The 17,151-nt window shown below is 34.0% G+C and overlaps 1 protein-coding gene across 2 annotated transcripts in view; it reads right to left on the reverse strand.

Moving 5' to 3' along the window:
* Nucleotides 1-17,151, reverse strand: part of LOC150075774 (neurobeachin-like protein 1) — a 693,585-nt gene that overhangs the window by 122,249 nt on the left and 554,185 nt on the right. For both annotated transcript variants that reach the window (XM_090387670.1, XM_090387669.1), the window contains exons 42-46: nt 16,031-16,179; nt 14,650-14,783; nt 11,938-12,144; nt 10,805-10,929; nt 4,388-4,528 (exon numbers count right to left, since the gene is read on the reverse strand). In XM_090387670.1, the coding sequence (XP_090243796.1) occupies nt 4,388-4,528; nt 10,805-10,929; nt 11,938-12,144; nt 14,650-14,783; nt 16,031-16,179 (756 nt within the window). The remainder of the gene's footprint in view (nt 1-4,387; nt 4,529-10,804; nt 10,930-11,937; nt 12,145-14,649; nt 14,784-16,030; nt 16,180-17,151) is intronic.

Below are 17,151 nucleotides of genomic sequence, written 5' to 3' on the forward strand. Positions count from 1 at the left end.
GTAACTTCATCTTCCCTGGGGCTTTCTTGTTCATTTTCTTCAACGCATGTTCTACCTCATCAGGAAGGATATCAGGTATGTTGTGTATGTGTTACTAATTTGTGATCCATCTTCCCCACTGCTGGCATCATTCCCTCGCTCCTTGTATAACTCCTCATAGTAGTCTTCTGCTATTTGAACTATGCTTTCTCTGCTATTTATAAGTACACCATCGCTATTCTTCAGTTTCAGTATCATTTGTCTTTCTGTATTACTACTCATGGCTGCTGATTTAAATCCTTTGTTTTCCCTTAATGCTTGTTCTACTTTTCTAGTGTTAAATTTTCTTATGTCCTCGCTTAGTCTCTTTCTAATGGCTTTGCATAACTCAGTATACTCAATTTTCTCCATGTCATTGTTTTTCTTTCTCTTCATTTGTCGTTTTTGGTTCATCATGAGAAGTATTTCTTGACTAACCTTTTCTTTTTTGGATTTCTTTTTACCTATAGGTTTCTTGGACTTTATCACTTTCAGAAAGTTGTAATATTCCTCGTCGATATATTGGTCCTGAGCAGTCTTCAGAAGCTCAAACTTGTTCTTAAGTTCCAGTACATACTGCTTTTTCTCCTCTTCTGTTATCTAAAAGACCTTTGTATTATTTACTCGAGTCAGTTTTTTCCCTTTCTTTTCTTACATCTATATCAAGTGTGCATCTTACCATTCTGTGATCAATTCCAACATTTACCTTGTTCAGGACAGTAACATCATTCGTGATATATCTTACATTAATGAGGATGAAGTTGATTTCATTAGTTGTTAATCCATTTGGGCTCTTCCATGTCCACTTTCTGTTCACCCTTTTTTTTGAAAAAAGTGTTCATTACAGACATTCCTCAAAATTCTGAAAATCCCACAAGTCTTTCATCTCTTTCATTTCTTTCACCAATTCCAAAATTTCCTATAGTTCCCCATTCTGTGCTGCTTTGTCTCTTTCCAACCTTAGCATTGAAGTCCCCCATAATGATAGTGTAATGAGTTTCCTGTTCATCTAGAAGACTCTCAATTTCGGTGTACATTTCTTCAACCTCTTCATCATCATGGCTCAATGTTGGTGCATAAATCATTATAACCTATAGCTTATACCTCTTAGAAATCCTGAGTAGTAGTCTTGAAACCTATGGTGATGTACTTTTGAATTCCAAAATGTTGTTTTTTTTATATCTTTATGGACCAGAAAGCCAACTCCACCTTCACTCCTTTCATCGTTTCCATTGGTGTACAGCAGATTACCACTTGATAAACTTATAAGTGATTAATTTCTTTTTCTTGTTTCAGCCAAACCGATGATATTCCAATTCACATTTTCTAATTCCTTTTCCAGCTCTAACATCCTGTCTTCACCGATGAGTGATCTTACGTTGCAACAGGCCAAGTTCAGTTTCCGTGCATGGCAGCCTGGTCATACCCAGAGATTCTTAGCACCCTCTGCTTCCACTCTGATCCTCTCACTGCCGTAAGAGGGAGAGTGAAAGCCACTGGGGACTAAGGCCATTTGTTTCGTCTTACTGTCATGTGCCGGAGAGTTTGGTCTTTTCCTCTTCACGCTGACCGGGCGTCTTGAAGAGAACCACTCTACACGTTCGTTGCCACCTAAGTGAAGTAACAGGGCTTACCATCGAGGTGTGCATGAGTGAATTTTAGGGAGACAGGCCAACCGGACTTCTCCTAAATCTTCCGAAAGAGAAAGATATTGGATCCATCAGTGTTTTAGACTGAGTGTCTGATAACACACAGAATGCCTGTTTCTCTTGCATCTTAGGTGGCATCAAAGATCAAGGTGTGATAGTTAGTCTGAGAAGGCGTTACAGAAGAAAACTTCTTTCAGAAATTCTTGAGAAGACTGCCAATGAAGAAACGGAACTCACTGAGGCCCTTAGGAAAATCAACATTGAGGATGTGATTTACATGTTGGCATCTGCCTCTGAGGAAAAGCCGTCATCAACATTTGCGAGGTCATGGAGAAAACTATGGCCTGATGTCAAAAAATTAACTGCAAACTGCGATCTGGACAAAGAGCTGTGTGCTGAGGATCTGACAGACCACGACAACATTGCTCTGTTTAATGATTTGACAAAGTGACAAAGAAAAGAATCGCCAGGTGAGCTATGATTATCTGCCAGGTGAACCTTGGAATACATACCACAGCTTCTGCAAATGATGAATCATGATTCACCTGGAAATCGCCATCGGCTATTTCTGTATGAGTCATGACACCTTCTGACGAAGTGTTCAAGGTGGATCTTGTCACAACCATTGCTAAATTTACTAGATATCACAGAAAGTAACTTTTAAAAAATTGTATTTACAATATTAGTATATATATTGCTCATACATATTAAAAGCATCTTAAAAGCTTTTATTTTCACCGATATTCAGTCCTCTTCTTCCTGCACTAATAATAGTTTTGGCCACTGACCACTCCAATGACTTTGTATCCAACTTATTTTTGATTCTTATGTATATATATAGTCTGTGTGATAATTTACATATACAGCAGGCCCCCGTTATAACGTGGTTCGCTTTATGCTGATTCGCTATAACGCTGTTCTTATATTATAACCCGTATCTGACTATAACGCTGTCACAAATCACTATAACGCTCTTTTACAGATTACATTTTTGACATATTTAACGAAAACGTTTCATTTGATGGAGTCGATAGCTTGAAAATGAATAGCAAAACAGCATTAAAACGTTTCCCACGCCGACTTGAGAAATTTTCCCACGCTCAGTGAAATTTTCTCGCACGCTAATTTAATTGCAGTACAGTGACTTGTTACGTAGTTCCGTGATCAACATTGCTTGTAATATTTGCGTTGCATTTATACGAAGTCTAGTCATCACTCGGTGCAGTATTAGACATCGTGCATAACGAACAGTTTACTTGAACATTGTATCATAATTAATTCAACCAACGCAGTTACATTTTCGAAGAGCTAATAATGACAGATAGGAATGAAAAAGCAACAACGTCTGGGCGCAGTACGAAGACTATAAATGTAAGAAAAAGATTGAATTTGAAAATTAAATTAGACGTTTTGAAGCGAATCGATTCCGGTCAACGACAAGTGGATGTGTGCCATAATTTAGGACTTGCAACTTTAACTGTAAGAACAATTATAAAAAAATAAAGAATTAATTTTAGCAGCGGGAAAGATAGCTGTTCCACTGCAAGCAACTAGGACTAGGCCGGCTATTAGGATTGAAATGGAAAGACTAATTTTATTGAAGATAATATTCCATCCAGAATTCAGTTAAGTTAAATATTTAAAAAAAAAAAGAGAAAGAGAAAGAGATTAGCCAATATGATGATCTGAAGAAAACTCGCCTAAAAAAAAAAAAAAAAAAATGTGGAACCATTTAAATCTGGTAAGGGCTGGTAGAATAGATTTAAAATCCAGGGAGAAGCCTAGTGCAGATCAAGGAGCCGAAACTTTCAAAAAAGAACTTGTTAAAATTATTGAAAAGGGGTATTATGTGTTATACTTCTCAACAAGTTTTTAACATAGATGAAGCAGGACTTTTGTGGAAACGAATGCCTAAAAGAAGTTTCATCTTGAAAGAAGAAAAAAACATGCCAAGTTTCAAAGCGGCGAAGGATCAGTTGACTTTATTGTTGGGTGGTAACGCTGCGGGCCATTTAAAATTAATACCCTTTTTAGTTTATCTGAAAGAGGGCTAAAGTTCAACTCAAAATCCACACATTTTTCATGATTAAATTCATCCATTAAATTAAATCAATTAAATTCATTATTTTAATTGGAATTTTAAGTTTACTTTTGATACGCAAGTAGTTACCACATAATTATACGTATGTAATGCAGAATATTTTATATGTGCAAATATTTGAATATTAAATATTTTGACCGACATTTGTGCATCTTTTCATTACTGTTTATTATTGATTAGGAAATATCCTATGGCACCGACCGCAGCTCATAAATACATATGTTACCTTATGGGAAAGCGGCGCTCGCTTAGCGCGGATTCACTTAGCGCTCTGTTTTTCTGGAACGAATGATCAGCGTTAAGCGGGGGTCACCTGTATCATCACAATATACCGATGCAAATTTTCAGAGTTCCATCCACTGTTTTAGAGTGGAGCAATTTTTCTTACACTGAAAACAGCTATTTCTTATGATAAATCAAAGGCGGGAAAAAAACAAACAAAAAAACACCAAGACTGCTACTGACACTATTTGAACACAGTCTGCTTTCGCAATCAGGAAATTTGGTGACTTATAACTAGACTTCAGAAGAAGAAAAAGAAGAAAATTTTCATTTTACATTCTTTGTCATATTTAATAAAAGACCATTCACTTTTAATAGTTAAATAAAAATTCCTTACCTTCCACTCTGAAGCTCAATATGTAAAGAAGTAAATGGTTCCATTCTAACTAGGTAGTGAACTATTCCTGCAGAATTAGAATAATGCGTGCCATAATGGAATTTTTCAACAGTTCCTGTAATATCCACAAAGTGATCGTATCTAAAAATTAATTTAAAAAAAAAATGTTGCAATGTATATAGCTTTAAGTAAACTATGTTTATCATGGTAAACCATAGAATAGAAAAAAAAAATCACAATTTTTATTGGAAAAGATGTAATTTCAAGAAAGGAACTAATACTGCATTGTTTTTTTTTTACAGATCAGCTATTACCTTTTAATCCCTTCCCAGAACATTTTTTTCCTGAAAATGTGCCAGAAGAGGATCGACTTTTTTTTATTTTACAGATTAAAAGTACACATCATGCTAATACTCATTGTATAGTTTTTTGTGTTTTTTTTTATAAATTTTTTAGTAGAAAATATATGGGAGTAATTAACCCATTTGGGCTATCCTGAGTTATCTCGTGTATGTCAAAAAGTATGCAAATTATACAGATTTTTTTTAATAAATAGCACTTGAGCTAAAAGAAAAGAAGAGCAAAACACTCTTCACTACTCATTATATAAATAAATTTAAAATATCAAGTGGAACGCACAAGCAGTATCCTCTCACCACAAACGATAATTGTGAACTAACTAGATTCCGCCACACGGCCGCCACAAGTGGATAGTTGAGCTAAGCGTCGCTTACGGACAACAGTTCAAGAGGGTGGCGAAATATTTTTCGATATTGTTTTCTAATTGGTTACGCTTTTTAGTATTCAGCATTTAGGATGGAAAATCTTATTTTGCTTACTGGCGGCACATAGGAATGTGCACTACTGTTCTGACATTGCTGTACAATAAGTAAATATAAGTAAAATGAAAGCCAGTTTCTCCTCCCAGCCATAAGAAAATCCCAAGAAATCTCAGGATTTATCTGGCTAATGCAAACTTAGCCAGGAAAATGCCCGAGAAAATACGTTTCAATCGTAAATTTGGAGGTATTATTGTTTCCCGAGATGTTTTTTGTGGTTCCAAATAAATTTTAAAACTAAAAATGAGATATCTCGGGATAATCCATGAAGGGGTTAAAAAAAGAAAAAAGAATATTTGTCTTATCCAAAACCATTACAATACAAAAAAAAAAATAATAATAATAATTTCAAGTTGCAAGTTTGAAATTTTTTGAAACATTTTTCATTAATAATATCTCACTTTTTAAATACCATTCCCTACAGTTTTTTTACTGTACAAAATAGAATATAAAAATTTCTTATCCATTTCAAAAGGTGTGTAAAATATTAAAATTATTTAAATAAATAATTTTAATATTTTACAGCTAATAAATACAGTAAACTGTAGGTATAATGAATGCTAGAGTAATATTAAGTATAACAAAGTTACTTTGCACCCTGCAACTTAATATGTATTTTTATGTACAAATACAGTATATCATTATTATTAGCCATATGGTGCGAGGAAGCCTGAGGCTTATCCTGCGCCAGCCAAAAAAAATTCCTGAGTTATCCTGAGAGAGAGAGAGAGAGAAAGGAAGGAAGGAATCATCAAGAAAGAGAGGAATGATGATATCCAGCTCAGGACCCTGGGTTTGCCAAGCCCATACTCACCAGATGTGAGCCATTTTAATGAATATCATTGAAAGAAAATATCAGTTTAGTGCAAGAAAAAATCATCATGCTAATTAAAAATATAACGACTATAATAACAAAATTTGTAAAAACAATATCCTTAAACAATATGATATTTATGATTTATTAACTAAGAAGTTAATTACCTTTTTGAGATTAGTGGCTTTATACTGCCTGCTTTCCTAAAGGCCAACAGGTCTAATTACACACCTGTTAGTTCAACTTCTGTTCTGTGAAAAATAATGTTGTCACTAGTTAAAGAAGTGTTGCAGGATCATCTAGATCAGTGGTTCTCAACGGGGGCCAGGCCATATTTCTGAGGGGCAACAGGTAAAAGTTGTAAAATTGGGGGCCATGGAAACTGCTAAGTGAGCCACGAAAAGTTCACTTCTAAAATAAAATTATTACTAATATAAAAAAAAATTAGTGAGATCTGCAAGGATCTCACTAAACTATGGGCCAATAATATTACTGTAATATTTTTTGTTAGGAGCATAATTGTATATTGTGAATAAACAATATTATATGAGTAAAAATTTTATTATAAATAAAGATTATAGTTAACTAACCCCTTTATTATTAATATTCCTTATATTATAAATAAAAAAATAGATATTATAAATAAAAAGTGCAGTTGATAAATTCTAAAGTACAATTCTGGTCTCAATTCTAATCTCAACGATGTCCATTTCCACTTGCAGTCTGCCAAACCCCATGTACTTTTTCTGACAGAATCCCAGTTATCGGTTGATTCAACTACTGCTCATCTCAGATGCCCAAATTATTCGCTGTATGATTCCTTTCACCTCAAAGGTGGTACTTGTGCATATGTCTGTTCTGATATTCCCTGTCAGAGACTTGGCAATTTGGAATCTCCTTTCTTTGATCTTCTCTGGCTTAAAATCTCTCTACCTCATTGTGTCAAATCCATCTGTTGTCTCTACTGTTCTCCCAACTCCACTAATCACTTGGAGCCCTTTGACTTCCTCTCTATGCAACTTGACTTTCTCCAGTCCAACTTTCCTAACAGTGAGATAATTTTCCTTGGTGATTTTAATGTTCACAACTGCAGCTGGCTTCCGTTTTCTAGTCACACCGACCCAGCTGATCGAGATGCTGAGGCTTTTGCAATTACTAATGACCTTGCACAGATTGTTCATTTACCTACAAGAATACTGGACAATCCTAATTATAAAGACAACACGCTTGATCTTTTTCTCACAAACAACCCTTCTAAGTACATGATCGAAGCGAGAGGTCCTTTAGGCACTACAGATCACAACTTGGTGATTGTCTCTTCTCCAATGGAGCCTTTATCTCATGGCTATTCCTAACCTCATGTTGTTTGGCATTACAAGAATGCAAAATGAGATGACCTGCGAGATTTCTTTTCTTCTTTTCCTTGGTCGGATTACTGTTTCAAAACTTCTGATGTCAACGTTTGCCCAGATCGTGCCAGTGAAATTATTCTTGCAGGAATGGAATCCTTTATCCCACACTCCATTTTAAAATCCCGGCCGTTATCTAAACCTTGGTTTTCCAATAAATGCGCTAAGGATGTTCAAGAGAAGAACGTTGCATATCGTAATTGGCTTGTTTCTAATTCTTCACTTTCATTTTCTGCCTACACCAAAGCTCGCAACAATTGTAAAGCAGTTATTAATCAGTCCAAACTGGACTTTGAACAAGCTAAGAGTAGAAAACTTGCTTCCTGCCCTAATGGTAGCCGAGCATTCTGGTCTCTTGCCAAAGCTATTGGCCGCAACTTTTGCCCATCTCTGCTCCCACCGCTGTCAAAACCAAACGGTTCGGTTGTCACTTCAGCCAAGAATAAAGCTGACCTGCTAGCATCCCATTTTCTTCCAACTCATGTATTAATGATCTTGGTAAAACATCTTCCACCATTCTCAACACCTTCCATTTAGTGCCTCCTGTGGTCTTCCGTCAGAAGGATTTTGATGAATCATGATGCAAAGAAAGCTCCGGGTCCTGATGGTATTTCTCCACTTGTTCTCAAAACCTGTGCTCCTGAATTTACTCCTGTTCTTTGCTGCCTTTTTTTTAATTTCTTATTCCAAAGGTTTTTTCCTTCTGCTTGGAAATTTGCTCATATCCAGCCAGTTCCTAAAAGGGATGACAAATCCCTCCCATCCATTTATCGTCCCATTGCAATTACTTCTAAAGTAATGGAGAAATAAATTAACCACCAACTCTTAAACTACCTAGAAATCTTCCGTTTGATCAACAATCGGAATTTTGGATTCCGTCAGTGTCAATCCACTGGTGATATTCTGGCTTATGTTACCCATTTATGGACTAATTCAATGGAAAGGTTCGGTGAAACACAAGTAGTTGCTCTTGACATCTCAAAGGCTTTCGATCGTGTTTGGCATAAAGGTCTTCTAAACAAGCTTCCATCTTATGGTTTGCGAACTGTTCTTAGTAATTGGTTATCCAGTTTTCTCTCTGATCGCTCACTGAGGGTGATGGTAGATGGCTCTCTGTCTTTAACTTCTCCACTAATGCTGGTGTCCCCCAAGGTTCAGTTTTTCCCCCACTCTTTTCCTCTTGTATATTAATGACCTTCTTCCATTGAATAGAAATCCTATCCATAGTTTTGCCGATGATAGCACATTGCATTCCACTTTCCATTTTGAGAAACCTTGCCCTGCTCAATCAGCTACCAATTGCTTAAATGCCGATCTTCAGGTAATTCTCCAGCGGGGCAAAGACAACTTAGCTGATTTCAACTCTTGTAAAACTCAGTCTTGTCTTATATCTCGCAAAAAGGATTCTTCTGCTCCTATGCTTATCTTTAGTGACACTACTATTTCTAGGCGAAATGATATATCTCTTTTGGGGATTATCCTGACTTCTAATCTCTCTTGGCACAAGCACATTACAAATATTGCTTCCTCTGCATCTAAAAAACTTGGTTTTCTCTTTCGCTCTCGGCGTTACTTTTCTTCCAAACAGCTGCTCCTCTGTATAAATTACAAATTCGCCCTGCCATGGAATATTGTTCCCACATCTGGGGTGGTGTCCCCAAAGCCTCTCTCAGGCTTCTTGATTCCATTCAAAAGAGGGCAGTTAGGTTAATTAATGATTCATCTCTAACAGAGTCTCTCCACTCGCTGTCTCATAGATGTCTGTTTCTGCTGCATGCCTCTTCTACAGATATTTGCATGGGCACTGTTCTTCTGAATTGGTTTCTATAATTCCCGCTCTCTCTTTCAAAACAGTCCGAACACGTGCCGCCACCAGCCAACATCCATTTACTGTCCAACTTCAAACTCACAGAACCAACTTTTCATCTTCCTCGTTTATTCATTCAACTGCTGTTTTCTGGAACAACCTTCCTTCATACGTATTTCCTGAAAATTACAGTCTACAGAAGTTCAAGTCTAATGTCAACAAATATCTGCTTTCGTCTTCTCAACCTCCAACCCAATCATGGTACTAAGTACTATAGGTTCTAACACCTCTCGTGTTTGGGGTTTACATAAAAAAAAAAAAAAAAACACATTTGTATGTAAGTAGAGGAGTACCTGTATATCAAACATTAACATTATATTTAGATATTCAGATTTACTGGTCTACTCTGTCTATAAAGATGTTCATTATTCTCACTACATCTGCTCTATAACATATTTCTACTTTCATTTTTGTTTTCCCAATGCTCATATCACAACAGACTGAGTGTACATAGTCAATACTGAATATGCTTATCTCCATTTATATGCTTAGCAATTGAACACGAACTTCTCTTCCCTTTCTGTTAGAATGGTATCACATTTAAAAAGGTGATACCATTTGTTTAAAAAAATATTAAGAACATACTTTGGTCCATGGAAAATGTCATCTCTCCTTCCTGTACACATTGCATTTAACATATTCAAGTTTTGCATCCAGTATATTAGAATAACACTATGTTTATAATATTTAAATGTCTCCACTGGTTAATCAAACCTCAAATTCATCAGATTTATTAACTACAATTCTAGCATTAGAACAAAAACACATGCAAGAATGTCTTTTTATGTTCATTAATCAGAGGCATTTTCAGATAATTTACTTTAAAGTGAGAATGCTCTAAAATTTACTTTAATCAATTTAATGATGTGAGAATGCTCTTAAATTTCAAATCTTCAAGGAGCAAATAAGTTAATATTGGTTTGTCTAATTGATAATGTTGCATTTTGACCATGTAGTTGCCACAAATATTTTTTCTATATAATGATTATGCTCCTAACATCTAAGAATGAAATGTGACACTAGTTGGCCATCCGCATGCTAGTGACATCTGATGCAATAATTATTTGTAACATTTTAGAACATTAAATTCGGAAATTCACTTGAGATATTCAAGAATAGTTTGGGAAATTTTGAGTCCTTACCTTGCATGTAACAGTACTGTATGTAGATACTTGCAAGGTGAGAATACTCCCCCCCCCACCCACCCCACCAAAATTAGGAACTTTGACAACTGCCAACTTCACCAAAACTGGAAAAAGTGGCCCTCAGTATACATACTAATAAATTCAAAACCCTTAGAACTGTCTCATCTCCTGAGCTTGTGTATTAAAGATATAAATTTAACATTATATTTTAATATGAAAACAATATCAATAGATAAAAAAGTGGGAAAAGAAATTTACATTTTTTTTTACATTATGACCGATGAAATTTGCTTTCTTAAATGCTTGTAACTGAAACAAATATGATACCATAAATTATACATACTTAGCTTTCACTTCACTGACGTTTTTAGGATTGACCACTCCTACTGGTTTAGATAGATCTCTGTATATTAAAGGATTCTGCAGATCTAATTCCTCAGATATATAATCAGCTAATATCCATGGAAACTAAAGAGCAAACAAATTATTTCTATTATAATTCTTTTGCAATATTAGAAAAATAACCAGATACTAGATATAAACTTAAATATGAGGCAACTGAAGTGAGCAAATGTATTTTATGTTGGCTTTGGCAGTTTAACTGAAGGGAATTAATATCAGGTGTCAGGTAGACAACATTTTTGTTTAAATTTAATTTCTGTAATTTTTAAATCTTATATCAATAATTCTGTAATTTTTAAATCTTATTTTGGTAATTCTGTAAATTTTATTTCAGTAATTTCATGAAATTAATTCTTAAATTTTCTAAAGTATTTCTGTGAAGTTATTCTTTCTGGTAACTTTGGTAGCTTTATTTTAATTTCACTATTAACAAAGTTTTGGTAACAGTTCAATTTCTGTAATAGCATTAACTGAAATTTAAATCATGTAATACATTGTAATATCTATAAAAATAAAAAAATAAACCAGAAGCATGTTTTAATTTTTTTTTTATTTGTAAAAAATTTAGTAGATAGAGCAAATTTAAAGTGACTTTTGACATTTACATTAAAAATGTAGTTCAGATTCTTATTAGCAGTAAAAGGTTAGAGAACTTTACTTAAAATGCAGACTGGTAATTGATCTAAATTAAAATTAAGTTTAATTTAATTGCCTCATCTAATCAAACCTTTGCTCTGGCAGGACTAAATGAAAATGGACATGCTGAATTATTCACAGTACTAGTAGTCAACTGTTATACTGCTCCCACTTATGTTATTCTGCTTTTAGCACACTTTGTTTATGGTCCCATGATCAATCCTCTGCAGTGGTGTCTTGCTAATTGGGACCAATTAGCAAGACAGGAGATTATTGTACATCATTATTATTATCCAAATCTGATATACATGGGGTGTATGTATAAATCACTATGATAAATAGGGAATTTTATAATTATATTATGCAGAAATAAACCTCTCCATTTTTATATTAACAATTATGCAGTATTAATTGAATATGTTCAATATTTTTGCTTACCACTGGATATTGGCTGAGATCATTATAAGTCCTTCCGGCTATTGTGTTTAACTGCATCAGATAATCAAAATTGGATATTTCTCTTTGTATCCATTTCTGAGTGAGACCTGAAGCTTTTAGAAGCTCTGCCGGTGAGTGAATACCATGACTGTAGAACAAATTAGCAGGATGCAGGCCAACAATGCGACTGTATATTTTGTTTCGTGTCTAGAAACAAACAAAAGAATTCTTGAAGTAAGGCACATAACTGTACATGATTGTATACACACACACACACACACACACATATATGTGCACTAAAAAATCCCTTATCGACTTGAGTGTTTTTAGTGAACATTAACAACAACACTACTACAGTATTCTTTAAATACTTCCCTCCCTCCCCCTTAATTGCTGCTGAAAATTTACAAGTGGAACATATTCAGAATTTAGTGCTGAATTCTGAATTTAATTCAGAATTCAGAATATTGCGCTCATGAGAATGATAAGTTTTCACAAATTTTCACTATCTTTTTGATTAATTAACATATTAAACTGTGTTCACAAATAGTTTAAATACTTTTAGTCACACATTCATTAGCTTACTTTTAAATTTAGCTAGCAATTTTGTAAGTTACAACACTATTTTCTATTTTGCAAAGCTTTGGAAAAACGATGGGTCAGAAGATTTTTGATGTTATAAATATTTTATTTTGATGTTATAAATATTTTTTATCATCAAAATATTTATATTTATAAATATTTTGATGTTATAAATATTTTATTGCATTAGATTATTTGCACTGATGGTTGCATTAATGAAGCACTGATGGTTGCATTAATTAATGAAGTTTAAAAAGCAAAGTAAAGGAAAGGAAATGCTCCAAATATAGGTTTTAATCATTGCATTATACATAGGGAAGAAGGGCTGTTTTAAGAACTCACGGGCGCCCCGGCAAATTTCCAAATGTGGACCCATTCAGTTTAAATTTTGTTTTAATTTTTTTCTGGATCTCTCTTAGTCGCATTCCTAATTCTAGGTATTAAAAGAACTGGAAACTATGCTCCATCAGCATGCAAGAAGCTTTGCATGGCGCATAGCAGACACTTAAAAATTATAATTATATAGTATAATTATATTATATAATTACATAATATATCTATAATATATAATTATATATTATTAATTTATAATCCTAAGCAAGAATTAAATTTAACCATTTTTCTAAATATTAATATCTTCAGCTGTTTGTTGTTTGTTTGTTATTTAAGAACATTAGCAACTAAGGCCATATTGCTCACCGCATATCCGGGGATATGCGGTGGTCATTCCCTGACCTTTCCGCATCCCAGTCTAATCAAGAAGCGTGTGCTATGCACTGCCACTCCTGCCCACCTGGCTACGGAGGCGCCAATATTTTCAGCACTTTAAACTATTTAAAGAAAGCCAAAAACATTATTCATATATCTTTATGTTCTGTGTTTGCAGTGCTTTCGACCGCAACGTAACATATGGGACAGAGGGCCTTTTAAAAAATTATTTAAGATCAACAAGTGAGGCTCCCCGTAGCCGAGGCTCCTGGTATCCACTGGGTGCACCCATGCATTAAAACAGCCCAGTAGGGAAGTATTAGTAGCAAAGGAAATGCAAATTGATTTGCAATTTTATCATTAACATCATCAATGCTTTTGACGAGACAAGATGTACTCTCTAACTTTGAAAAACCTGTGTGATGCTCTCTCTCTCTCTCTTTTTTTTTTTTTTTTTGGTAGTTGTTGCCGCTTCTGCTTCTGTGGCCATAATGCACCTCCCAAGGTTTTGCAGTACTTTGATCCAAGCCCGAGGCGGGATTCGAACCCGCGACCTTTGGGTTGCTAGGCAGGCAGGCACTTTACACACCCGGCTGGCCTGGCCTGGTCGGCATCGCTCTCTCTCTCTCTCTCTCTCTCTCTCTCTCTCTCTCTCTCTCTCTCTCTCTCTCTCTCTCTCTCACATATGCATACTTGGTCTCATGCACTTGTGAGCTATCTCAATAGCTCATGCTGTATCTAAACAACCTTCCCCTCCTCCCACAGACATTATCAGAAATTAGAAAAGAAAATTTATCTTTTTTTTTCAAATTTCTGTACCACAGTACCATACATTTTTCATGGAGTCAGATTGATGGTTCATGCACTTGTGAGCTATCTCAATAGCTATATGCTGTATTTAAACAACCTTTCCCTCCTCTCACAGACATTATCAGAAATTAGAAAAGAAAATTTCCTTTTTTTTTTTTTTTTTTTCAAATTCCTGTACCACAGTATCATACACTTTTCATGGAGTCAGATTTTGGTGACAATGGTATTCCCTTAAGATAATACTATCAGTGGTAATCAATGTTCTGTGGCATCCCTAAAGCTGCTGAAAAGACTTTTGTGTATGTAGTTTAGTTGTTGTTGAATTAAATTTTTTATTGCTCCCGCATCTCATTTGTTTTATGCTTGGTAATGCCAACCTGATGTGTACTTTCAGAAAATCAAAATGTCTTACACTGGTGCAAATCTCATTTAGGATATCATTGTACTACTACCACGATATATGTTGGTCTCTTCATTCAAGAAATTTGAATATCTAAAAGTATCAAGTAACTTTTTAGGAACCTTGTACAAAAACTATATGTAAAACTTAATCAAAATCTTAAAGACTTATTATATTTAATTAGAAATTTTATTATGAGGAGAATTTCTAACCTTTGTTGTAAAATTGAGAAAGAAGTTTGTTTGGTCTATAAGAAAGAACTCTAGAGCAGAACGTCTTAGGTTGTATCTCCTGAGATGGATTTCCCGAAGATGTGATAGTGGACATTTGAAATCATGTCTTTCTCCTGAAAAAAATAAGAGAACTTCATTTCTTTCATAGGTGCATTATATGATATTTGATAGTATATAACAGAGCTATGATGCTCAATACATCCTAAGTTGATATCAATATTTGTAGAAGAATAAGAGAAGTTTTTATAAATAATAAGAGAAATTTTTAGTAAGAATAAGAGAAATTTACCTCAATATGATACATAGAACACTTCCGTATAATACTCGCCTGAAATTAAAACAAATAAAAGATTAACACAAAATGATTTTTTACTGTAATCATTTTGCATTAATCTTTTATTCGTTTTAATTTCTGGAGAGTATCATACGGAAGTGTTATGATATATAATTTTCTGAAATGAGTCTGGCTCTGTAAAAATAGACAGAATAGGATGCAAGGAGTCCAAGTCACCACACAGAGATTCATAACAGTTGAATTTTTTGTTTTAAGTAATTAAACAATTACTTTCATAATAAAAAAATAACTTTTAATTTATAAAAGTATTCTTTATTAAAAACTTTCTTATACACTTAGAGAAGTGCTAAAGTATTAATATAATAGACATGAAAACTATTTAGAAGACGTCTATTTTTATAAAATAGGCAAATATATGGAAAAAAAAACAAAAAAAAAAAAACAAACAAGTCCCTTTCAATGGCATTGAGGCTACTACCCCAGGTGCTTCAGGGCTACATTACTGTGGAGCAGCTCATACCTTAAAAAGGAAGCATAATGCTGCTTATTTGTAATGTAGTAACCCCCCACCCCCACATGCACATTTTGGTGCTTAAAAATAATAACTTTTTCTAAGATACAAAGTGAGTAAATGATCACAGATCCTCCTCTTCCCTCCCCTACAAATAGTTATACTTAAGTTCTTACATGTTAAAAGAGAATGGTAAACAAAAAAAAAAAGTGTATGAATTGAGAGAAAAATTAAGAGGAGATATATAAAAAGGGAACTGACAGAAAGTTCATTCAAATAAATTTAAAATTTCCAACATTTACTTGTAACTACATTTACAAGTTACTGCATATTTGCATATTTAATTTTAATATTGATAATGATATTTATTATAATACAAGCACACAGTCAGCACTATATTTGGTAGCTTGCTGTGTAGTTCCTCCTAGACATGACTATCAAAGTAATAAATGAAAATATTCAGTATATTCCTATTATACAATGTTCCAGCATATGTGACTTCAAATTAAAATGGTACAAGTTTTTTGAATACAAATAAAAGAATCAATACATACCTTCTTCTCTTATAGGAGACATATCATAAAAATACATATTTGATGTTGTTACTTCAAATCGTCCTTTAACAACAGACATTAATGTAACTAATTCACAGTCCTGTGAAACTATAGATTTTTCTTTTCCAGATGTATCTGGTCCTTCAATTCTACAAGGTAAAAAAAATATATAATAAATCATACTTTAATTTTTTTTCAGGACAGGTAGGAAAGATGCAATTTTAATTTTAATAGGAAAATGCTAATACAAAAATCTATTTCAAATAACCTAAAATAACAATTGTGAAGTTGTTAAGTGCTGGCATTATTATGATTAATGACCATACATAGCAGAGTATGAGTGAAGTCCAAAAAGTAAGGTACAATTAGTAGAAATTAATGAATACAACAGAAAAAATATTTCTTCACATGGTAGGGGATCAAGAGTATACAACAGCTTGCAGATCACACCACATATTTATGCACATGTGTGTGTGTGTGTGAGATATTTTCTTATTATTATATTTTGGCTGATGCTTTGTAAGCTTGCTTTCTTGCATCATATGCCACTACTACTCCTAATAATAATATCAGCATAAATGTGGTAGTAATAATAGAAACATTGAAAACAGGTGCAAGATGCTATCTGGTTTTTCACACACCATAGAAATTCACCATATTTGCAGCCATATATAATGAACATATCATGAGATGAAAAAGTATAGCCAAATCTCTCAAATCTAGAGGCCTTGGATCTTATTCCTTGCCAGTTCTTGGAATTTTTCAGATATACCTGAGGTAGAAAAAAAAGTAACATTTCTTTTTTACGTAGCATAGTCAAGAAGTTCCTGAAATACCACTACAACATGCTACATCAAGTAAAGCAGCACAATTTGCTGCTGTTGAATTGCATTGCACTTATACACAAAAGTTTGTTACTTTTTCATCACAATTTTTAAATGTGAAAAAGGCAATATTTTAATAACACCTAGAGAAATTTACTTGGAAATTGTACATCAAGTTTATGGAGATGATTCTCCATAAACTCTCCCCCCCCACTCAAGTTGATGCAGCTCAAAGAAGGTGTTCTCTGCACTATTCAGCCAGAATGGTTCCAGGTCTCACCACTGTTAACACTTATT

Source organism: Mastigoproctus giganteus, chromosome 13 (assembly GCF_048544385.1).
Source record: "Mastigoproctus giganteus isolate SK-2022 chromosome 13, ASM4854438v1, whole genome shotgun sequence".
Classification (NCBI taxonomy): Eukaryota; Metazoa; Arthropoda; class Arachnida; order Uropygi; family Thelyphonidae; genus Mastigoproctus; species Mastigoproctus giganteus.